A 25,864-nucleotide genomic window follows, 5' to 3' on the forward strand; every position below is an offset into this window, starting at 1 on the left:
TGGTCCTGATAAACTGGTCCTGATTAATTCCCTGTGTGGATGTTCTTATTCCAGAATAAGAAGGCTTTATACCAATTTTGCTTAGTACATTTTGGAAGTGGATTCATTTTAGGGCTTGTCTACATGGGAACACTAAGGAAAATTAATAAAATTAACTTTTAAAGTTAAATTGCATTAACCCCCATGACTATGCTCTTATTCAGAATTAAAAGGGCCTTAATTTGGATTACTTTAATTCTTAAATTTACACCTTTTAGGCCCTATGTAGATAAAACCTAATTCAGAATAAGGCCCTCTTATTCCAGAATAAGATCATCTAGACAGGAAGTTATTCCAAAATATCTCTTCTGCTTTAAATTCACACCTTACCTTAACCCAAATTAATTTTCCAGTAGACAAGCCCTCTATTTAATTGATTTGCGTGTGTGAAGAATGCCTCATTTTTCACTGCTTTCTGACTTTGTCCCATTTCCCCATTTCTTCCACTTAATCAACGTTGTTTATTTTCTTGAGGCATTTAGTTTTCCTACCTGATCAGCAACATAGGTTTTATACTAGAAGAACAAGTTCCTCACATGATCTCTGACTGCTAAAGTTATTGTTTTGTACACAACTAGTTAATCACCCACATTGTTGTTTTATTAAAACTGATCTCTCCTTATCTTTTCTTTGCACAGGGTAAACAAGGCAAACATGTCTTATATGGCTGCAGTGAACTTTTTAATGCTGCACAGTTTATAAAACAGGTAAGTTACCACTAGTATCATTTTAAACTTTCAATACTTTGAGTTAATTGCCTTAATATCCCATCGCTGATTTTATTGGATTCAGTTGCAGAAATTGAACTATTTTAAACACTTTAATACAGATTGAAATATAGATCAACTGGTAAAAGTTTAAAAAAAAAAAAATTATAATTTAAGAGGCCTGAGTTGTAAATGGGTATTTAGCAAGTGCACATATAACAGATGAATATGGTTTGTAATCAAGTATGCTTTAATTAAATGTCTCCAAGTAACATAAACTGTTATGGAGAAGATGGATTGATTTCACAGAACTCCTCCAAATTCGCATGTCAATCCATATTAGCTGTTGAAATACCCCAGCAGGGTAAATACCTCCATCTGACACTGTTTTGAAAGCTTTGGCTTAAGCTTTTCACGTTTAGGCTTTGTCTATACTACCAGGGTAAGTCGACCTAAGTTACACTACTCCAGCTACATGAATAACGTAACTGGAGTCAAAGTAGCTTAGGTCGATTACCCCGGTGTCTACACCACGCTGCGTTGATGGGAGATGCCCATCAACTTACTTTACTCTTCTTGTTCCGGTGGAGTTGACCAAAGAGTGATCTGCAGTTGATTTAGCGGGTCTTTACTAGACCTGTTAAATTGACCCCCCCCCCCCGCTGCATCGATCGCAGCAGCGTCGATCCCCGGTAAGTGTAGACATGGCCTAAGTGCCTGACCTTGAGAGTGCTACACCCATGAACTGCAGTGGGAGTTGCAGGTCCCCCATACCTTTTGGAATAAGCCCTTAAATGACAGTGAGACTTAATTAACAGTAATATCAATTTCTCCACACTCCTTTCCAACGATATACAACTGCTCAGCCTAGTTGACACTGTTGAGCATTTCTTAGCACTGCAGTGCCTCCCATCACCTATATTTCTTCCTTTGTTAGTCCTTTCATGGTAGTTAAAGCAAATCAATTGGTATTTAAATACATCTGGCAGAACTAAGCACATTCTTACTTAATAGGGATGAGAGTACTTAGTGTACACTGTTAAGCCGACAGCTCTGTACTCAACTGTGTGACTATAGATTTTTCTTTTTATGAAAGATTGGCTTTGTTTAGTAGACATTCCAGAGCTGTTCATATTTTATTATCAGGACAAAATAAATCAATGTTTTTTATACCTTACACTTTTCTCTTATCTAGCATTCTTTCATTTGTAAACAGCAACCAAATATTGTAAAAAAACAAAAAGTTTGCTCTTTAAACTGAATTATTGGGCTAAAAAATAATGCTGGCAATGTGATTTTTTTTTTCTTTTGCCTCTTTGTATTTAGCTGTCCCAACTTGGGCAGAAATAGGACCGAAAAACACCATTATTTGAAACTACCTGGCAATTTGGAAGTGTGAAGAAAAAGATCATGACAACAATCAGATGACACCTTCATATCTATAACCTTGTTATAACATTAAAACTTAAACCGTTCCATTAATCTGATAATTTTGAAGGAAGGCCTGTACTTAACATAGTGTATATGAATAACATTTCAGAAAATAAAACTTAATCTATATTCTGTCTGCTGCAACATTTCTGTGGTTGGTGCATTTTACGTTTTTAGATTGCAAATGTAATTGTGGTATGTCTGGGACTTGAGTGCAATAGAAAGTGTATATGCAAGACCTACATGCAGATAATAGCATTTATCAGGTACCATATGTATCCCTTAGTTCTTGTTACAGTAACTGACACAATCGTTTTAAACAAAAATTAAGAGAAAATTGCTTAACTTGAAGAAATATGTTCTCCTATTGAAAGCCAGACCATCTAAATGTATGTTAGAAAATGGAAGAAGACAAAACTGCATTTTTAGGCTTGTATGTTTATCAGGGGAAAATTCTAGTAACAATGTCACAAGACTGGGAAATAGCAAAAATCATAAGAACCTCATGGATATGTTTTGTAGAACCCAAACTAATTTTTCAGAACCAGCTATAAATGATCAGTGTTTTTAAGCATTTCATAAGAACATAAGAATTGCCATAGTGAATCAGTGGTCCATCTCGACTACTGTCCCCTCTCCTACAGTGGCCTGAACCAGATATTTCAGAAGAAGGTGCAACAAGCTCTTCAGAAAGTTTGTGTTCCTAACCTGTGATAGAGATCAGCTGGAACATTGAAATATGTGAATTTCCAAAACTGTATTATTTCTTCTAACTTCAGATATTCTTGTCATCCACATAAATACCCAGTTCTTTTTTTAATTTTAGACTCAATATTTTGTACCAAAGGGTTCTGCTGGCTAATTGTGCCTTGTATAAAAAATAGGGCTGTTGATTAATTGCAGTTAACTCACGTGATTAACTCAAAAAAATTAATCACTGTTAAAAAATTAAACACGATTAATCAGTTTTAATTGCACTGTTAAACAATAGAGTACCAATTGAAATGTATTCAATATCTGTGGATAATTTTCTACATTTTCAAATATATTGATTTCAATTAGAACACAGAATACAAAGTGTACAGTGCTCATTTTATATTATATTTGATTACAAATATTTACACTGTAAAAATGATAAAAGAAATAGTATTTTTCAATTCACCTCATACAAATACTGTAGTGCATTCTTTTTTGTGAAAGTACAATTTACAAATATAGATTTTTTTTGTTTTTTTGAACTGTACTCCAAAACAAAACAATGTAAAACTTTAGAACCTACAAGTCCACTCAGTCCTACTTCTTATTCAGCCAGTCGCTAAGACAAACAAGTTTGTTTACATTTACAGGAGATAATGCTGCCCACTTCAAATTTACGTCACCTGAAAATGAAAACAGGCATTTGCGTGGCAATTTTGTAGCGGCATTGCAAGGTATTTACGTGCCAGATGTGCTAAACATTCGTATTTCCCTTCATGCCTCTGCCACCATTCCAGAGGACATGCTGATGACACTCATTTTTTAAAAAAAAATGTGTTTTTTAAAATTTGTAACTGAACTGCGTGGGGGAGAATTGTATGTCTCTGGCTCTGTTTTACCCACAGTCTGCAATATATTTCATGTTACTGCAGTCTCGAATGATGATCCAGCATGTTCGTTTTAAGAACACCTCCACTGCAGATTTGACAAAATGCAAAGAAGGTACCAATGTGAGATTTCTAAAGATAGCTACAGCACTCGACCCAAGGTTTAAGAATCTGAAGTGCCTTTCAAAATATGGGAAGGAAGAGGTTTGGCGCATGCTTTCAGAAATTTTAAAGGAGCAACACTCCGATGTGGAAACGACAGAACCCGAATCAGTTTTTCAGAAGCCTTCATTGCAGTTCATTTACAACTGTTAACCTGCTCATTCATCTGCCTGCCCAGTCAAAATTTCAGCATGAAACTGGCGGAATCCGTGGTCCTCTGAACTCACGTTTATCTTTTTTGCATGATCATTAAATGTGTAACTGTTTTAATTGGGTATTGTAACAGAAACTGTTTAAAATGTAACTTCTTCATGAACACTAAAACAAAATCACAATACAGCACTTACTGCTTTGTAAGTCTAAAATTGAAATACATTATAACTATAGCATTTTATGGTGGATGCTGGTTCAGGGGATTTTTTTTTAATGCAAATTTCTCAGATGGACTTAGCCACAGAGTGCACAGGGGAGTTTCTTAATTAGAGCAGCCCTGTAATGGCTGGATTAATATTGTCACTTCCCCAAAATAGTATATCTCTACAGGAGGTGACTCTCAGCCTGCCCTACCAAATCAGTACGGTTTGAGAGGTGGAAATTTCTTCAAATGAAATAATTACACAACATACCACAAGAGAGGTTCTACTTCCTGAAATGGTGGAATTCTTTGGGGGAAGGGAGGCAACTATCTCACGTGTGTGTTGTGTGTGCACACATACATATTTTAATAATTTTATTTAAGAACTGTGAGATTCTGTGATTTGTTGCTTTAATGGTTGAAATTTTCCAGGATGCTTCTTTCCACAACCTTTGAATTTTTCAACTACCTTCTTTTGTAACATTAATTTTGTTCAAAGGGAAATCCTTTTCTGATACCAGTGAATTCTTAGACATCCCCACACAAGTAATGCATTTCATCTACTCCTTAAAACATGAGTACAAAGTAATACAAGAAAACACATGCATTTTTAGTGCCATTTTATCCATAGGAAATATTGGAAATAAAAATCATCATAAGAACATAACATAAGAATGGCCCTACTGGGTCCATCTAGCCCTACAGAATGACCCTACAAAGGTCCATCTAGCCCAGTATCCTGTCTTCCAACAGTGACCAGTGCCAAGTGCCCCAGAGGGAAAGAACAGAACAGGTTATCATCAAGTGATCCATCCCCTGTCGCTCATTCCCAGCTTCTGGCAAACAGAGGCTAGGGACACCATTCCTTCCCATCCTGGCTAATAGCCATTGAACATATGCACTCTTTCATTATCTCAGCTCAGCAGTCTGGCTAGTACCTGTAACTACTGGCACTCCCCATCTTCAAAAAAACCCTATTTCAGTCCAGTTCTTATACTAACCTCATCCCTATAGTATGTGAGCACCAGTAGTGCATAAAGCAACATGACTAACATCTGTTACTTGTAACTCATCCTTGCTCTCATTCTCTACCCAGTGGGGAAATTGCATGTGCAGGTTTTTGTTTGTTTTTAATAAATTATACTGTGCTATGTGTTTATATTAGTGAAGATTAGTGAAAATGAGGTCAAAGTAGTGCATCTGGCACTTGGAATGGAAGAGAGTGAATGTTGAGGTGGTTCTTCATTCCTATGGGAGTTTGTTCCAGAATCTTGGGCCAAACTATGAGAGAGCTCCATTTCCTGCACAGGTGAGCTTTGCCCTTGTGGTGAACTGCTGAGTGCTTGAGAAGCAATGTTGTTGACCACATACATCAGTCCAACTCTTTTGGCAATTTCTTAGATATCCTGGGCCCAAGTCATTGAGCACCTTGGGGGAAAAAGGACCAACATCTTGAATTTAACACACTGTTCTATAGGAAGACAGTGTAATGAGCAAAGGATAACTTGTGCTCACTGTAGCCCAGATTGCTGAGGATATGTGCTTCTGCATTCTACAGTAATTGGAGTCTCCTGATGGCTGAGAGCTTCATGCTGAAGTAGAAGTGGTTGTGTTCAAACCAGGAAGTGACAAAGACTGGGACAGAGCCACCTTACCATCTGTGGTTGGCAAAGAGCATTATCCATGGATGCTGCTATGTGAGCACTTAGCATCAGCAAGGAATCCAGGAGCACTCCTAAACTGTGGACTGAACTGACCAGTTATGGGTGTGTATCTTCAACCAAAGGACACTGCACTATGGCTGCAAACTCTGCAAAATGCCTTCCATTGTCAAGCAGCAGAAACTCTGCTTTTTGCTTGGGTTCAGCTTCAAATGTATGGGCTTGAATCTGTTTAGGACTGTTTACAATTTTAATATATACCAGGTGGCTTTTCTTATTGATTTCAAAGTTTGTTCAATATTTAAACTACAGTTTAGGCAGATTTAGTTCCATTTCACATGTTCTGGAGTTATGATTCACATTGTCATTTTTTCTAAATTATGTAGAACCAGGTTAACCAAGCTTTCGCAGCCAAATTTACCATTCCTTATAATTACTACCCCTTTTTGCAGGCCGAATTGAGTCTGATTACCCTCTGCTACACCTCTTCAATTTTAGCGAATTCCTGCCCACAGTACAGTGACTAGTAAAGCATTATAGTTGTGGTTCCACTTATTACATCCACTGCTTTAATACCTTTTCATCTCAATGCAACCTTACAAATTCTGATTTCTCTTTGGTTGCTCTCTGGGATTAATAGAAATCAACCATATGGGATATCTTGTCATTTGTTCTCTTCTTAACTTGTTTCTCTCCCTCGTAAAAAAATAAAATAAAATAAAAAAAGTTTCAAAAAGGGAGAATGTTTAAATCTTTAGACATGGGACACATTGTCAAATACTCAGTAAAATTCATTTGCTATCTTCCAAGCATCTAGAGGCGCCTTAAAGCTTTGCTGTGTGTACTTCGTCATTTGCTACTTGAGCAGTGCATAAGTTTTATTAGTAAAGCTTTAATATATTTCTAAATAAATGTATTGTTCCTCCACAACACACACAGTTTGGTTTTCATGTTTGATACATTCCACACCTTATATTTTGTGTCCGCATCAAAACGAAGTACAGTAGAGTCTCAGAATTACGAACACGTCGGGAATGGCGGGTGTTCATTACTCTGAAATGTTCACAACTCTGAACAAAATATTATGGTTCTTTCAAAAGTTTACAACTGAACATTGACTTAATACAGCTTTCAATCTTTACTATGGAGACAAAAAATGCAGCTTTTAACAATCTTAATTTAAATGAAACTAGCACAGACATAGTTTCCTTACCTTGTCAAATCTTTAACTTTCCCTTATTTTTTTTAGTAGTTTACATTTAACACAGTACTGTACTGTATTTGCTTTTTGTTTGTTTTTTCGTGTCTGCTGCTGCCTGATTGTGTACTTCCAGTTCCAAAGGTCCGGTCAGTTCGTAACACGTGTTCATAATACTGAGATTCTACTGTATTTCACTGGGGCATCTCTTTGTGAAAATTTCTATAGCATTTACTGGTCCTTTCTACCATCATTGGAATATTACATGTTCCTGTTAAGTGGCCCATCTCCAAAAGAGATCAGTAGTAGAAAAGGAATGCAAGGGATCAGGCAGGGAAACCTTTAGCAGGATTATTGTCTGCATCATTCTAAGGGCTATTGAGGTTAAGAGAAAGCTCTTTATGTGAAAGACAGATTTGGGCCATGTGTGGATCAGGCCCTTAGACTTTAAACCAAGTAGCTCAGCACTTCTGATGCTGCTAATTCTACTGATGCTGAGTGGCAGCTTAGGCTCAGTAGATGGTAGATCACGGTCTTACCTCCTGGCTCAGCTTCCTCTTTAGCACTTCCCACATAGTTGCTGCTGCTATCTTACTAAAGAAATAAGTATCTTACTCTTGCTAAAGAAGAGTCAAAGAAGTTCTGTGAGATACTTATTTAAAAGAGAGAGAGAGAGAAATAGTTGCATCTACTACTGTGTTTTCTGAATCGGAACTTTCCAGAAGGTGAGGGAGTGGTGCTGATGGACAGCTCCAGCTTATTGCACAGTAACAAGTCTGGGTTTGCTGTCTCAGAGGATTGGGAAACCATCATTGGGGTTTACTTGCTCACGCTGGGTAAGTAAAAAGCAAATTCGGACTGTGTTTCAAATTTTATTTTCTGTTCTTCGCTCTGAAGAGAGATGTGCAGTCGGCTCATCCTGAGTTTGTGGAAAATCGGTATACCTGTGCCTTTTCAAGGGTAAAGTTGGATCTTATATATGTGTAGAAATTACAGTTATTCAAAATCAAAGGAAATGGACTTTACTTACTATAATGCTTGTTACCCAAAGACTAATTCACAGCTTGACACTGATAGTTTATTTACTTTTTGTTGCTGCTGTTATACTTTGTTGAAGATATTTCAGGTTAATTTATCACTATAAAAATCCAGCTACAAATAAATGAGAAATTGGTAGCTTTCAGAAATAGTCTAGCTTTAAAACATGAAATGAGTAGTGTAAAATGGAAACTGGAATTGGGGTAGGGTGGGAAATGAAAAGTGAAGACCAGTTCTCTACATAGTCGCCCTTCATAGCATAGTACTACACCATCCTAAGAAATTCACAACGATAAAATCAAAATTTCTTTCCATCCCTTAGAATTAGAAGTTGTCAAAAACTCCTGGGATTGTTCCACATTATTTGTATCTGTAACAATCTGAGTAGATTATCAAAAACATCTGCTCTTTTTTGTCCAAAATACAAACCGCAAACCTACAACGCTGTTGGTAGGAAAGATCTTTGTTATTGTTATTGATATGAATCAAACATTTTTGATGCTGAAAGCTCTACTACTAAAACTGAACTAAGTAGTTTTTACATTGTTTCAATTATACATAATAAATGATAGCTACGTGCATGAACAGTTTCATAAAATAGCAAACACAAACCTACTTTAATTCATGGAGTGAGTGAAAATCACAGCAAACTTAACAGGATTTTGAGACTATAAATAATACACAAGACAACCTGTCTCCTTCCTGCGTAGACTGAATGAAGAAATCTGTTCATAGACTTTAGAAACATATTTTTTATCAAATTAGTTTACTTTTATTTTTTAACTTCACGTGGTCTCTAATAGTGAATTGGAATTGTAGGATTATTTTCTAACTCACGAGATAAATATTTTCACATCTGGAATATGTGTGAAGCCATATTTTCCATCATGCCTCCCCCAGGCCAAATATGACTGAGCTGGACTTAAAATAACCTTGAGAAGGCCTTTTAGAATCTTAATTAACTTTGACCAACCCTGTTTTGATTGTGGACTCTCTATGCATATAATCTGTTTCCCTAGAGCTGCTTCTACCTAGCCTAGCCATGTTTACTTTTTAACTGTAGTCTGTTTTCATCGCCAAGGTTTGTTGAGGCTATTAATATGGCTTCACTGTCTTCCTTAAACAGAGTAATGCTGGGGACATGATCTCTAAAGAAGTTAATTAATTTTTGAAGTCCAAAACTGGAACAGTTTTGACAGTCACTTGATCAGGTTTGGGAGAATCATACTTTGGCCATTACTCTTTAATAAATTTTGCAAGCAACAGCAAACAGACAATTTCCAATTTATGGAAGCCAGTATCTTCTGCAAAAATACATAATACATGCCTAAAGAGTTGAATTTAACTGCCAGCTGATAATGAGGCAAGACTAAAAATATACCAGTTTCAGACAAAGGTAGAGTATGGTATATGGGCCATCAGAAATCATGTGGGGTTGCCCATTATTTCTGGACTGCAAAGAACTGAGAAGTTGACCCCCTTTTCTCAGATAACAACCTCACAAAGTTACAATATATTTTGAGATTCTAATGGAAGTCCGTTCCAGGTGTTGTGCAATAGCAATTCTGGGTTGGGTTGGAGTGTAAAAACTTGCTCTGTGTATTCAAAAGCCCAATTCATTTTGGTCAAACTTCTAGAAACCCTTTTCTCTTTGTATTTTGGGAGAGTGACTGTCCATTCTAGATGTTTTCGCCTGATGGAAAGGTTTCTCGTGCTGTTTCTAGATTCCTCATAAACTATTCAAAGTGGCTTCAATTCTTTCATTGAGGTTAGATATGTAGAAAGCCCATTCGGGGTATTTTGCATTGCTGAGTCTCCAGGTAGTTCCAGGTTATGGAAAGCCCATTAAGTACTGGAAACTCCACTCTGAATGTTTCATTGTTGCAAAAGAGCTGTTTTAGCAGCAGTGAATTCTCTGCCCCATAACGGCAGAAATCAGAAATACAATGGCGGTTTTTGAATATTTTTTTGTTCCTTAATTCCTGGGCAAGGTCTGATCAACTGCTATTTTGTTTGTGAACCTGAAAAACAGGCTGTTTTGTGAGATGTCCAATGTAATATAAACTATTCAGATCAGTTCCAGCTTCATTCAAAAATACTCTTATGAAAGTATGTTATGTACCGTATTACTGGTGAGATGTGTGCACTATTGGAAACTCCTGACAGGAGAGAGGTCTTAGGGAGATTATCCCAGTCTCTCCATATTCAGTCAACTTGTCTCTTGAATTCTCATCACAAATTGTAAATTAATTAGGAGATTATTTGCAATGAAAGTTTAATTTTACTAATTGCAACCACCTGAGGCTCTCCCTGATCTTGTCATACTTCTAGGAAGTCCTCCCATTATTGCTCAATATATTTGTCTAATCTCTTCTGTCACAGCCATCATCCTGTATGGAGCTCCAAGTCTGTCAGTCAATGCCACAATTTAAGGAAAGGGACAAGTCAATGGCATGACCCGTTTTTCCTGCAAAAAGGAAGTGCAAAATACCAATTAATATTTTTCTTTCAAATTATTCTCCAGTTGTCCTACAGCACTGACTTTTAATTGCATAGGTTGGCTTTCTTGGCTTGGCAACGGAGGGGTGATCTTCATCATGTACTACCAACGACATTCCCTGGACCCTCAGGGCTATCTCACCTTCAATCTTGCTGTCTCAGATGCAGGCATTTCCCTCTTTGGCTATTCAAGAGGCATTCTAGAGCTGTTTAATGTTCTTAGAGATGATGGCTTTCTTATCACTTCAGTATGGACATGCAAGGTAACTGCGTTATTTACATTTCTAGATTCTTAATCTTTTTCTGAATACTTAGAACCTAACCTAGTAACAGGAGAATGTAAAGATTCCTGTGACATTGATGTTTTATTTAGTATTTGGGTTTGTTTTAGTCTTACTTTTTTTTTTTTTTTGCAGGGGAAAAATCCAGGAGCAATTGTTTTCAATTGCTGTCCTTAAGTAAGCTGTTTCTGTGCATGCAAGATCAAACACAGTTAGCCTAGAATCAAATGTGTGAATAAATATTAAAAAGAACTCTTTCAAAATACTTAGTAGAAACATACTCAATATTAATAAATGTCATGTTTTTTCTGTGTTCTCTACCTTTGAGTTTGGATTTTTTTTTTCTCCTTCTCTCCACCCCTTCCTTGTCAGGTGGACGGATTTATAATACTCTTTTTTGGTCTAGTCAGTATTAATACTCTGACAGCCATCAGTGTCATCAGATACATTAAAGGATGCCAGCCTCACCAAGGTATGTCAGCTTTCTTTGCCAAACATTGAATCACTACCTCAAAGGTATATTGTATTAACGTGTTGACAATATTATATACTTGACATCTTTAAAATCAAGCCTAAGAATTAGATTGAAAATATATGAACAATTGTCTTTTTTACCTTGCTAAAACTCACGTTTCCAATATAATTAGGGGTACACTCATGAATATAATACTAAGCTTTGTTCTTTTACGAAAATCTAAATATTCTCCCACTCCTGAAAAACACTTTTTATAGGACCTATATTAGCAACTGATATATTAAGGTGACCTAACACTTCCCATTAAAAAAAAATTTCAAACCACTTTGAAGAGCTCTTGTGCCTCTGTTTTGGAACAGGAATCCAAAATTTGCCAGGGAGATTGTTCTGGTGTCAGAGAGAGACTTCTTGCTGTGTCTATGAAAATCTGTTCAAATTTGGCCAATTTATAAGCTGTTAAAATCTTTATTTACCTAAGCTTAATACAATTTATTGTAGGCTTGCTGCTGAAATCACTGAACATTCCCTATACCACACTTCCCCACAGTGGTACAGCGCATGCTCCCCAGTGTCTCCCTGAATCATTCTGAAGCAGCTCCCCTGAGCTGAATCTCCAGATGGGGGACACACAATATTTCTCCAACTCTTACAACCCTGAGCTGGAAGTCACCATACCATGAGTTCTTGACTCACCTCCTCTACTGACCAGTGTTACTAATTTTGTGTCCTTCAGAATCCTTATTTATTGAGCAAGGTCTCCTACCCCAGTGCAAGGTTACACAAGCTGTCAATAAAAAGAACCCAGGTCTCTAATATATCATATTGCTTATCAGACAGTCTACAGTATACTTGGTGTCTGTAAAATGGGACTACTCATTCAACCCATTGTGTGTTGTGTTGTCCTCCTAGTGGCTTGCCCACATTGGATAACAGCCAACTCCTGTTGCCATCTATTGTAGATACTCCTTTAGTTCAAGTGGTAGAGGTCTGAATTGCAATGCTTCTATGTCCAGAGTTCAAATTCTGCTGATCTGTGGTTGGGACGAAGAGGTACTGTGACCGGGTATGTCAAGTGCATAACAGAATGTTCTTTTTTAAAAATTGGGAAATTATATCGGGCTGGGTTTTGTTTTTGTTTTTTGATTTTTTTGTTGTTGTTGTTGGGTTTTTTTTTTGTATGTTGAAAAAATGTTAGAGTTGCAAAGTCAAGCATTGTAAAGTTAGAAAATTACAACCTTCATAACATAGTTTAAATATAAGCCTTTTGGGTACGTAATTATATTGCACTCTACGTGTGCATAATGTTTTACAAATGCAGAATAAGATGTGGGGTTTGATTCTAATCCCATTGACGTTAGTGTAAACCATGGGTTAGTAATTGTTTTGATTTCAGTGCAGTTTATAGCAGTGTGAAATCAGAATCTGGCCCCCTAGTCTCTGCTCCTGAGAGTGTAGAGGCTAATTTGGAGAGTGTGATAGTTCTCAGGGTACCCAGAACTGAGAGTCACCTTGTTACTCCCTGCCTCTAGCAAAAGGGAGTCTGTCTTGTGGTAGTTGGTCTCAGCTCTCTGATGCCGCCAGTGCTTCAGCCACTCAAGCATACTCCTCTGGCCTAATTCCAGCCCTTTCCTCACCTTGCAGGTTAACAATAGGTGCGCCCTGTGACATTCTGTATCTTGGGGGTTACAGGGTGCTCCCCCATGTTCCTCATTTAAATATGATTGTGATCTTGTATATAAAACAGGCCATGTGAGTTATCAGGGGAAAGGTTATGATCTGCGGAAAGTCATTTTTCTATCCATATATGTATATCATTAATGCATATGAAGTTGAGAATTGTGTTGTATGGTTGTCACTAAAACATGCTGTAAGTTGGGAAATCAGCCAGATACTAGCTCCCCAGAGGCAATAGCAAGGAAAGTAACCAATGCCCGGGTGGGGTGTCAAACAGCCCATCAAGAGCCATTGTCCAGCAAGGGAGCTACAATTCGGTGACTCACCTGCATGAGGTCAAACCAGGGGAATTGCTCAGCCTTGCCTGCAGACTCAGTAATGCCCACCAGGCATGCCTGGACTTGTGTGTTCCCCAAGTACATGAAACTGAGGGTATAAATCAGAACAGAGCAGACCTATGCTTCACCTTTCTCCTGCCCGCACCCATGCTGCAAGCAACAAGGACGCTGAGAAGACTTAAGCAGAGGAGATTAGCCCAGGTTTCAAGGGTGAAATCTGCATACTATGAACTGCAATATCCAGTGGGGTGGAGAGTTAAGCTAGATGTTGGCCAGTCGAATAGGGTGGAGAGTTTAGACTGTGTGCTTATATTTTATTTTATTTTGGTAACTAACTCTGACTTTTTGCCTATCACTTATAATCACTTAAAATCTATCTTTTGTAGTCAATAAATTTGTTTTACTGTTTATCTTTATCAGTGAGTTTGTATGAAGTGTGTGGCATATCTGCTCAGGTTTACAAAGGCTGGTGTATATCCACTTTCCACTGATGAAGTGATGAACCAATTAATAAATTTGCAGTGCTCATCTTGAGTAGTGCAAGACGGTATATTCCTGGGGTACAGTGCTGGGAACTGGGGAGATCTGGCTGGTGCCTTTCCCTGTGTGATTCATGAGTGGTTCTGGGAGCATTCATGCAATATAGCTGGGTGAGGGGCTCCACGTGCGGTCATGCTGAGTGATAACAGCACCTGGAGGGGTTTGCTGCTGGTCACTAGCAAGACATTGTGAGAGACAGCCCAGGCTGGAGAGAGTTCAGGGGGGCACAGCAGTGCCACAGTCCCAGACTGCACCCCGGGGATCTCATCACACACCCCAATCCCTGAATCCCTTTGAATCATTCCCCTGTGATATCCAGCCCCTGTAGCCCACATACTGTTATGGTAACATATAGGAATAATATTACAGAAACACAGGAAACCTATAGTACCAGGTCTATAAGAGATTAGCTTAAGCACTTAGCATAACAGCAAGGCCCAATAGCCCTGGTAGAAGTAAATTGTTTAATAGAATTAGCATAAGTAAGTAAACCAGCAGTGTCCTTAAATCACAAAATGACATAAGATATTGTTTTGCAATATTCAAAAGTGTTGAAACTAAGCATAAATTACTGACAGATAACTGCAAGAAGTCAGTACCATTTTAGGGTATTTTGGGAGGGAAAAATATCAGCAGATGTTCAACTATAGGTAACCATAGTAACCAATTGACGTATGCTAATAAGCTTAAATTAATTAATATACTAACCTATAGGATAAGACAACACAACATTATGAGGGTGAGGAAGTTCTGATATGGTAAAAGTGGGAGGAACCTCTCAGGTATATGCATGATGAACATCAAGATCTATAAAACATCCACTTATATGGGTTAGGCCGTTGGAATTGATCCTTGACTCAGACTAAGATTTGTCTCACCCTTTCGAGTCCTCCCCAAAGATAGAGAGAGTTGCCTATGTAATGGTGCTGGGCATTTTTACAGTCCTGTATCAAGTATTAGGGGGTAGTAGTGTTAGTCTGTATCTACAAAAACAACAAGGAGTCTGGTGGCACCTTAAAGACTAACAGATTTATTTGGGCATAAGCTTTCGTGGGTAAAAACCTCACTTCTTCAGATGCATAGAGTGAAAGTTACAGATGCAGGCATTATATACTGACACATGGAGAGCAGGGAGTTACTTCGCAAGTGGAGAACCAGTGTTGACAGGGCCAATTCAATCAGGATGGATGTAGTCCACTCCCAATAATAGATGAGGAGGTGTCAATTCCAAGAGAGGAAAAGCTGCTTCTGTAATGAGCCAGCCACTCCCAGTCCCTATTCAAGCCCAGATTAATGGTGTTAAATTTGCAAATGAATTTCAGTTCTGCTATTTCTCTTTGAAGTCTGTTTCTGAAGTTTTTTTGTTCAACGATAGTGACTTTTAAATCTGTAATAGAATGACCAGGGAGATTGAAGTGTTCACTTACTGGCTTATGTATGTTACCATTCCTGATGTCCGATCTGTGTCCATTTATTCTTTTGCGGAGGGACTGTCCGGTTTGGCCAATGTACATGGCAGAGGGGCATTGCTGGCACATGATGGCATATATAACATTAGTGGATGTGCAGGTGAATGAGCCCTTGATGGTACCATGATGACCGCATGATGGTGCTTCTCCCTTCTCTGTGCTATAGTGAAAACAGCCCTTAGTTTTTAATTACAGCCAGAGCAAAACTCTGTCTGTTGTAACATTCCATTTTCACGTCCGAGAGGCTTCATTTGTTTGGTAGTGCCTTCGATGATTTTCCATTGATAGTTTTGGGAGGGAGCAAAGCTTGTCAGTTGAGTCTTGCATTAGCTCACCACCTGATTAGGGAGGAGTGACAACTTTCTCTTGCTTACATGGGCCATCCCCTAGGTCAGGGGTGGGCAAACGTTTTGGCCTGAGGGCCACATTTTGGAATAGAAATTATATAGCGGGCCACAAATGCTCACAAAATTGGGGTTGGAGTGTGGGAGAGGGTGAAAACTCTGGTTGGGGTGCGGGCTCCGAAGTGGGGCCAGAAATGAGGAGTTCAGGGTGCGGAAGGGGGCTCCAGGCTGGGGCGGAGGCGTGTGGTGCGGGGGGGAGGGGGGAGGGCTCCGCCTGGGAGTGTGGGCTCTGGGGTGGGGCTGGGGATGAGGGACTTGGGGTGTAGGAGGATTGAGGGGTTCAGAGGGCAGAAGGGAGATCAGGGCTGGGGCAGGGGGTTGGGGCATGGGGAGAGGCTCAGGGGTGCAGGCTTCAGGCAGCACTTACCTCAAGCAGCTCCCCGAAGCAGCAACATGTCCCTTTGGCTCCTACGTGGAAGCGCAGCCAGGCGGTTCTGCACACTGCCCCATCCACAGGCAATGTCCCTGCAGCTCCCATTGGCTGCGGTTCCCGGCCAACAGGAGCTGCGGGGGGTGGCACTTGGGCTGGGGGCAATGTGCAGAGCAAAGTCCCCTGACTGTCCCTATGCCTAGGAGCGAGAGGGGGCTGTGCTGCTGCTTCCGGGAGCCGTGTGGAGCGGCCCCTGACCCTGCTCTCCAGATGGAGCACTGGAGCAGGGCAAGCCCCAGACCCTGCTCCCCAGCATGAGCTCAAGGGCCAGATTTAAATGGTTGGTGGGCTGGATCCAGCCCACGGGGCCACAGTTTGCCCACCCCTGCCCTACACACATCAACTCCTGGTCATGAATTTCTACTCCAACTCCATAAAGCATACTTTCAATATAAACCCATTATTCCTTTGATGTTAGCTATACACACATCTTGAAAAGATTTGAGTCTTGACAAATAATGAGCTTTCTGTAGACACCTCATATGATAGCCCTCATATAAATACCCTGCAAGATTTGTGTTTGGTGTAATGTGTTTGTCAGGTTTGAGGTGAGACCTGTTCACGAAGAACACAGGATGCATTGCTAAGGTGTCTCTGTCACACAAGGTTACCAAGGAAACCATGGAAAGTGCACAAGAGAACAGGTGGAGACATAAAACTAGGAGAAAGATGTAAAGTTTTTAGGGGAAGATGTGAGGGAGGAACATTACACGATCATCCATTACCAAAGGAGGTAATGAAGAAGAGGACTTATTCTTTCAATTATAGTCAAGCAGTTTTCTGATACTTTCCTGCCAGGGTTAGGAGTCTGAGTTCTCCTCACCACCACCACAAGAAAGTTCCTATTCAATATATGACAAAGACAGTGTGTCCTTCATTTTCAAAGGAAAAGGATCCCCAAGTGGTCAATGATACTGATAAAACCTGGAAATGAAGCCAACTCACTCTTTTGTCAAGGAAGTTCCCAGAAAATGTCTCCTAAATGCCATGCTGGCATGAGTTAAAATTCTCTGGTTGCTACCAGCCAACCTCACCACCTAACAAGTACACCAGGTTTAAATATATCAAAAGGTACTGTTGCCCAGTGGGCTAGTTTGCCTTTGTCATATTCACTGCTACTGTAGCCAGTGGGCAAGCTTGCCTTATTATATTTACTGCTTTGCATTATATGCCGCTTTGCATTATATTCAGCAGTAATACAAGAAACCTACAGGCCTGTATTCTGTAAGACATTAACTTCAGCAAGTTTAAGTTAACATAAGGCTTGAGGCCTATGAGCTTTGAACAGATAAACTTTGCACAGATAAACAGCCCAACAGAAAACCCCAGATATTTGGGGAGCCGAAAATAGAGTTTAAGGGGAAGTTCTGACCACAGGTACATGAGATACATCTAAGGGTAGCCTGCTTACTTTCCTAGATATCTTTTCTTATAACTTTCTTATTTTCTTATGGGTTTTATTATTTGTTTTATTATAATAGATGTATAGGTTTATATTAGAGTATATTTTGGTTGTAACACAAGGGACCTGCAGGCCACATCCTATATGCAGAGCTAGGGCAAAGTTAGCATACATATGTTTGGGCCCTTTCACCTAGATAGATGGTAATGCGCTAAAGCATAAGGTCCATGTATGGCTGCAACCTTGAACATAGAGGATGCGTTAAAGCAGGTTGGCATAGGGGCTTTCCTACGTTCATACCCTTTTAAACTTAACAGGTACACCACAACTGGGAACATGGAAAGAACCGAAAGAACCAATTAGGACAAAAATAACAAATGTGATACCTAATCACAAAAGGGCCATGGTAACGAATTGATGTATATGATAATAAGTCGAGATCACTGATATATTAACCTATAGGAAAAAGACACTCCAACATTAGTAAGGTGAGGAAATACAAATAAGGAACAGGGGGAAAATCCCCTATTGAATATGCATCAAACGTAGCGGCGCTAATGTAACATATTATTGTAAGCAGAGTCAGGATGAGCTCTACCCTGACATCTGGTGATGAATTATGGCGAGTGTGGAAAAGAACTTCAGGGGCTGATCTTGTTTGCATAGGCACACCCACCCCGCCTACCATGAGCCCATGGCAGTCCAAAATGGTCACTTTGGCAGCTGTGGGATCCCCAGTTTCTCTGTTATTGGGGCAGGAGGAATAAAGTGTTGTTACCCTGATTATGTGAATCAAGGACAATGAAACTGTTTTATGACAGAGGGTCTCACAATCACCTAAGTAGCACTCACTAGACAAGGGACATGGGTTCCAAAACCCAGTGAATTGAGAGAGGTTGGGGATAGGTATGTGTACCTGATAGTATGGGCCCCTTTTGAGGGCCTGTAACACCAATGGCACCATTTCCTCTCTCCACTGTTGAATAGCAGAGCCAATTTTGATTCTATTAGGAGTCTAGCTAGAGGCCGCTGAGCTGAAAACTTTGGGCCAATAGTGCACCAGCACTAGGGCTCCCCTACTACAAGCTGAAATCACTAAAAGAGCTAAAATTACTGAGCTGAGATCACGGAGTGCTGTGTTAACTAGTAGGGGAGCCTGAAGATATATTGCTAAGTGGCTGGCAGAGCGGAGCAGTTTGTGGGACGGTTGGAGCGGCCCACGGAACAGTGAGCAGAGCAGTTTGCGGGGACAGCTGGAGCGGTTCATGGGACGGCTGGTGGAGTGGAGCGGCTGGCAGAGCTGAGCAGTTTGTGGGATGGTTGGAGCAGCCCACGGAACAGCGAGCGGAGCGGAGCAGTTTGCAGGGACGGCTGGAGTGGCTCACGGGACGGCTGGAGGACCGGAGCGGAGCAGCTGGTAGAGCGGAGCCTTTCGTGGTGAAGGCTGCAGCAGAACTCCACGGAGAGGCGGGGCAGTCAGCCTCGGACCACGTAAGGTGCCCCTTAACCCTCCGTGTGCCCCCCCTCCCATTTCCACCCAGGCTGGGTGAGTAAAACTCTGCATATAAACTTTTGAACTCTGGGGCAGCACTGACCAGGGACAGAGACTTTTGGGTTGTTGGACTTTGGGGTGATTGGACTTAAGACCCTGAGGGGAAAAGGACACTGCCAAACTTACTTGGAGGTGGGTCTTTTGCTCATGGTTTGTGTTATGAATCCTATTTGTGGTGTTTCCCTCCTTTATTAAAAGGCTTTTGCTACACTCAGACTCCGTGCTTGCGAGAGGGGAAGTATTGCCTCCTAGAGGCGCCCGGGGGGTGGTATGTAATTGTCCCAGGTCACTGGGTGGGGGCTCAAGCCAGTTTTGCATTGCGTTATTGAAACGGAATCCCTAGATACTGAAACCGGCCCTTGTTGCTGCCAACTCAGAGGGGCAGAAGGGTTACATTATAAAAGCGGCATCCCAGCCTAGGGGCAGTAGGAGAGAGAGATATAGGCCTTGGGAGGTGCCAGAATAAGGCCATTGGTGATGACGGGGAAGGTGATGGTGATGAGGAAGATGATGACGAACATTTCAGGTTGTTCTACAAGAGATGGTGTGAGTATATGGGTGTGCGGATGTACATTCTGTAGTATCCCTATCTACCTTACTTACTTGGGGTGTTTGTGCTAAATGTATTAATAAACTACATTTGTAAATATAAAAGAGTTCCTATAGTGTGAGTGTTGCAACTGTACACATCAAGGTTCCCAACTATGTAATAATTTGAATAATACTGGCCTTGATCTTGGGGGAAGAACCTGGCAACCCTCAAAGTGATAGCTGGAGATTCTTAAGTAATCAATATAATTAATACATAAACTACTGATCAGGCAACAGTACTTAGAAGTAAATCTTTGCAAATTCAATCAGAAAATTCCTTTTTACTTATTTATTTGTAAAGCAAAAGAAACAAGCATATACAAATATCTGTATTGTAAATTTACCCACACATTAAGCCCTCTTTATACCATCGAAGCAGTGTAAAGGGACTTCAGTGTAAATGGGAATCTGGACCTAAGTTCCCTCTAAGCTGCGCGGCCATGTGGCCGCGCAGCAGGCTATTAAGGGCCACGCAGGTGCACAGCAGAGAGAGGTGCCTCTCCCCCCGACCCCAGCCCTTGCTGGAACTGCCTCGCTTGGGAGAGGCGCATCTCCCCTGGCCCTGCCAGAACTGTCGCAGCCTCTCTCCCCACTGCAGCCCTGAGGCAGCCTGCAGCCCTGGGGCAGCCTGCACCCCAAACCCCTCATCCTGGGCCCCACCCCAAAGCCCTCTCCCCCAGCCAGAGCCCTCCCCCCCACACACACATCCCAAACCTCTCCCCCAGCCCTGAGCCCCCTCCCACACTCCAAACCCCTCGCCTCCACCCCCGCCACACATTACCTCCATATTGGTGCACATAACAAAATTCATTCCAAACATGGATGTAAAGTTAGAGGGAACGTTGATCTGGACTACTGTATTTACAAAAAAAGGAGGTAACAGTATTTTATTAATGGAACTGCTCTTTTTCATATAATCTATTAAGTGAAGAAATATTTCCTTCAGTTCTTAACATTTGTTAGATTGCACAATTTAATGTACCTATTTTCTTACGACATTAATTTTTTTAAACATTTTCTCTTCTAAAATTCAGGTCTAGCTGCAAACAATCTTTCTTGTTAATCTATTTTGGAGATCAAATTTGTTATCTTTTATTTACAGCTCACAAAATTGATAGAAAAAATATTACATTAACCATGATTGTGATATGGGCAGCTGCTCTTTTCTGGGCCAGTGCACCACTTATAGGGTGGGGTAGCTATACAGGTGAGTGTTCATTTCTACAGAATTACCTATATGGAGAAAAATCTTATCCAGCATATGTGTCCATTAAAAACCGTAGTAATCACTGTGCAACTCTGCAGAATATTACTGGACAGTACGAGAGTGAGTAACCTAGATAATACTGAAACCAACAGTTACTTTATTTCCTGCATGCCACATTCCTTTGATAGTTGAGTAATGCGATTGATAAGTGGAAAAACAAGGAATTAATATACATTTCTGTACATAATATTCTATACATAAAGACAGAAGTGTCAATCTCATTTGCAAGAAGTCTCCACTAGAACACTCTGGTAGTTTAAACTTAATTTATGCCAACTTTAAGGCCTCGTTACACTGCTATAGTGGAGTAAATACAGCCTTCATGTAAATGAGAATTTTGTTTTGCAAACAATTTGTCAATAGTAGAAAATAACATTTTCTGTACATCTTAAATGGGGAATCAATTTTGTTTTAAATAGGTACTAATTATAGAAGTGATCACACACAGCTTTTTCTTGTATAAGCCTCTCTAAAGACTTTGTAAAGTGCATATCAGTTAATACAATCCATAATTGTTTCAGATAAAGGGATTTGTTCATACTTAATATGTTCAATTTTTCCAGACAACAAATATGGAACATGTGAAATAGACTGGATCAAGGCAACATTTTCTGTTGGATTGGAGTGATTGGAGTCTTTATATTTGGCTTCTTTATTCCTGTCTCCATCATGGTTTTCTGTTACGTGTCCATAATAAAGACTGTTAAATCAAGTCACAAGACCACAAGAGGTAAAAAAATTAGCCAAAGGCAGCGGCTCATGGAACGAAATATTACACAGGTAATGGACAATTCTTTGCCTACAATATTGTGTGTTACATATATATTTTATGTAATTTAATTCTTAGAACAAATGCTAGATTTGACAGAAAAGAAAACGAAAATCCTTTTAGTTATCCCTGGAACAGGCACACCACTGATATTGCAAAATTTCCCCCACATTTCCCTACCAACATACTCTAATCATTTTAGAGATGAGAGGACAGTTTGGTCTCATTGCTCATTCAATTTTCAGCCATCCTCCTGAGTCTGCCAACAAGGATATTATTGAGTACCAGTTGTGATGTGCAGTCCTGGCTGAGACATGAACTGAAACCCCCCACCTCATTTCATGTAGACTATTGAACAACCCTGGTCTCCACTGTCTCGGGTCAGTTTTGAACTGGTGACCTAGAGGAAAGGTAGCTTATTACTAAACCCACTAACCCAAACAATCCCTTACATTTGTAATGTTTGTAAATGACACAAATGAAATAGGGTCTTCCTTATCTTATATATTTAAAAATATATACACTTGGACTGAGTTTGAGATGGAAATAGAAGACAGATTTGTTGAAAATCTCTGGGTAAGGATAAAAGGGGTAAAAAACATGGGTGATGTCATGGTAGGGGTCTACTACAGACCACCTCACCAGGAGGAAGAGGTGGATGATGCTTTTTTAAAACTAACAACAAAATCATTCCAAGCATAGGACTTGGTGGTGATGGGGGATTTCAATTACCCAGCTGTCTGTTGGGGAAATAATACAGCAGGGCACAGATTATCCAACATGTACTTGGATTGTATTGGAGACCATTTTTTTTCAAAAGGTGAAGAAAGCTACTAGGGCAAAGACTTTTAGATTTGATTTTAACAAATAGGGAGGAACTGGTTGAGAATTTAAAAATGCAAGGCAACGTAGGTGAAAGTGATCATGGAATGGCAGAATTCATGATTCTATGGAATGGCAGGAGGGAAAACAGCACAATAAAGATAATGGATTTCAATAAGGTTGATTTAAGCAAACTCAGAGAGCTGGTAGGTAAGATCCAATCAGAAGCAAGTCAAAGGGGGAAAAAATTCAAGAGTTTGCAGTTTTTCAAAGATATTATTAAGGGCACAACAGCAGACTATGCCACTGCATAGGAAAGACAGGAAGTATGGCAAGAGACCACTCTGGCTTAATCAGGAAATCTTCAATTATCTGAAACTCAAAAAGTGTCCTACAAAAGGTGGAAACTCAGTCAAATTACAAAGGATGAATATAAACAAATAACACAAGTATGTAGGGTGAAAATTAGAAAGGCCAAAGCACAAAACGAGATTAAGCTAGCTAGAGCCATAAAGGGTAACAAGAAAACATTCTACAAATACATTAGAAGCAAGAGGAAGACCAAGGACAGGTAGACCCATTACTAAATGAAGGGTGGAAAACAATAACAGAAAATATGGAAATGGCAGAAGTGAAAAATGACTTTTTGGTACCAGTTTTTCACCAAAAATGTTAGTAGCAAATTGGACATTTACCATAGGGAATGCCAGTAAAAATGGGGTAAGATCAGAGGCTAAAATTGGGAAAGAACAAGTTAAAAATTACTTAGACAAGATAGATGTCTTAAAGTCACTATGGCCTGATTAAATACATCCTAGAATACTCAAGGAGCTGATTAAGGAGATATCTGAGCCATTAGCATGGAAGTCGGGAGACATTCCAGAAGACTGGAAAAGGGCAAATATAGTGCCAATCTATGAAAAGGGAAATAAGGACAACCTGGGGAATTACAGAGCAGTCAGCTTAACTTCAGTATCTGGAAAGATAATGGAGCAAATAATTAAGCAATCAATTTGCAAACACCTAGAAGATAATATAAGTAACAGCATGGATTTTTCAAGAACAAATCATTCAGACCAACCTAATAGCTTTCTTTGACAGCATAATAAGCTTGTGGATGGGGGGAAGCAGTAGATGTGGTGTAGCTTGACTTTACTAAGGCTTTTGATACTCTCTCACATGACCTTCTCATAAACAAACTATGGAAATACAACCTAGATGGAGCTACTGTAAGGTGGCTGCATAATGGTTGGGAAACCATTCCCAGAGAGTAGTTATCAGTGGTTCCCAGTCAAGCTGGAAGGGCATATCCAGTGGGGTCCCACAGAAATCGGTCCTGGGTCCAGTTCTGTTCAATAACTTCATTAATGATTTAGATAGCATAGAGAGTATACTTATAAAGTTTGTGGACGATACTAAGCTGGGAGGGGTTGCAAGTGCTTTGGAGGATAGGATTAAAATTCAAAATGATCTGGAGAAACTGGAGAAATGGTCCAAAGTAAACAGGATGAAATTCAATAAGGACAAATGCAAAGTACTCCACTTAGGAAGGAACAATCAGTGGCACACATACAAAATGGGAAATGACTGCCTAGGAAGGAGTACTGCAGAAAGAGTTCTAGGGGTCATAATGGATCACAAGCCAAAAAAAGCAAACATCATTCTGGGCCATATTAGCAGGAGCGTTGTAAGCAAGACATGAGAAGTAATTATTTCACTCTACTTCACACTGATTAAGCCCCACTGGAGTATTGTGTCTAGTTCTGGGTGCCCACTTCAGAAAAGATGTGGACAAATTGGAGAAAGTCCAGAGAAGAGCAACAAAAATGATTAAAGTTTTAGGAAACAACACCTATGAGGGAAGATTCAGAAAACTGAGTTTGCTTAGTCTGGAGAAGAGAAGACTGAGAGGGGACATAACAGTATTCAAGTACATAAAAGGTGGTTACAAGTAGGAGGGAGAAAAATTGTTCTTGTTAACCTCTGAAGATAGAACAAGAAGCTTAAGCCCATTGGCTTAAATTGCAGCAAGGGCGATTTGGTTGGACATTAGGAAAAACTTCCCAACTGTCAGGGTGGCTAAGCACTGGAATAAAAGCCCAGGGAGGTTGTGGAATCTCCATCATTGGAGATTTTTTAGAGCAAGTTAGACATACAACTGTCAGGGATGGTCTCGATAATATCCTGTCATGAATACAGGGGACTGGACTAAATAACCTCTCAAGGTCCCTTCCAGTTGTATGATTCTGTCTGTACATTTGGCTTCTCCATTCTAAACATTCCATTCGCTGTCAGTCACTTGCCACCATGCTCCAATGGGTTCTTCAAAAGCAGAAATTATGATAACACTGAACTATGAGGAAGATATGCATGTTTTCCACAAAAGCATGGAACCTCTGGATTGGTAGTTCTAGAATTGTGACATTACAAATGTGGTGTTTACAGTTTTGATGCTCCCATGTTATTTTTCCTTCTCAGGTGTCATTTGTAATTTGTTTTGCCTTTTTCCTGGCATGGTCTCCTTATGCAGTAATTTCTATGTGGTCAGCATGTGGGTTTCAAGTGCCAGTGCTCACCAATGTCCTAGCCAGCCTTTTTGCCAAATCTGCCAGTTTTTACAACCCACTCATCTACATGGGAATGAGCTCTAAATTCCGTAAGGACATCAGAAACCTTTTCCAGTGTCTCAACCGAGACAAGGATTCAACCCTACAAATGCCAGTACAGATGTTCAGTCAAAGAAATGAGGCAGCTGTCCTCCTGAAACCACAGAGAGAGTTTGTGTCCAAAGTTCCTGAGGCTGAAACGCCAGGCTTAGACATGGATTCACTGCCCAGAGACACGCCTTTGGTGTAGGAGAATCCTTCATTTTGTTCTCCTGTTTCTAATCAACTTACCGCTTTTGGAGTAAAAACAATTCAAAGGAAACAAAGTGGATCTGGCTGACTTTGATCTGGAGGAGGTGAAATAAGGACTATTTTTTTTTTCCTGAAGATTAGATTTCCACAGCAAATGACCTTTGTCTTTTGTCCTCATCAGTCTGCTAATATTTCACAGACGTTTACAACTGTTCTCATATACAATTTCCCAGTGACTGAAAAAAACATAGCAAAACTGAGAATTAATTCATGGAGATTAGCTTTTGCCTATTTTCCCTTTTTAAAATTAAATTAGCAC

General features: G+C 40.0%; 1 protein-coding gene and 1 pseudogene across 1 annotated transcript in view; both read left to right on the forward strand.

Annotated features, from left to right (window-relative positions):
- Positions 1–3,044, forward strand: part of SCFD1 (sec1 family domain containing 1) — a 148,590-nt gene extending 145,546 nt beyond the window's left edge. Inside the window, exons 24-25 of the mRNA XM_024196058.3 lie at positions 678–746; positions 2,073–3,044. Of these exons, the coding sequence (XP_024051826.2) occupies positions 678–746; positions 2,073–2,096 (93 nt within the window). The 3' untranslated portion in view covers positions 2,097–3,044. The remainder of the gene's footprint in view (positions 1–677; positions 747–2,072) is intronic.
- Positions 3,045–7,878: 4,834 nt separating this feature from the next.
- Positions 7,879–25,633, forward strand: LOC112104005 (annotated as a pseudogene).
- Positions 25,634–25,864: the final 231 nt, after the last annotated feature.

Source organism: Terrapene carolina, unplaced genomic scaffold (genome assembly GCF_002925995.2).
Source record: "Terrapene carolina triunguis isolate 2854851 unplaced genomic scaffold, T_m_triunguis-2.0 Scaffold96, whole genome shotgun sequence".
Classification (NCBI taxonomy): Eukaryota; Metazoa; Chordata; order Testudines; family Emydidae; genus Terrapene; species Terrapene triunguis.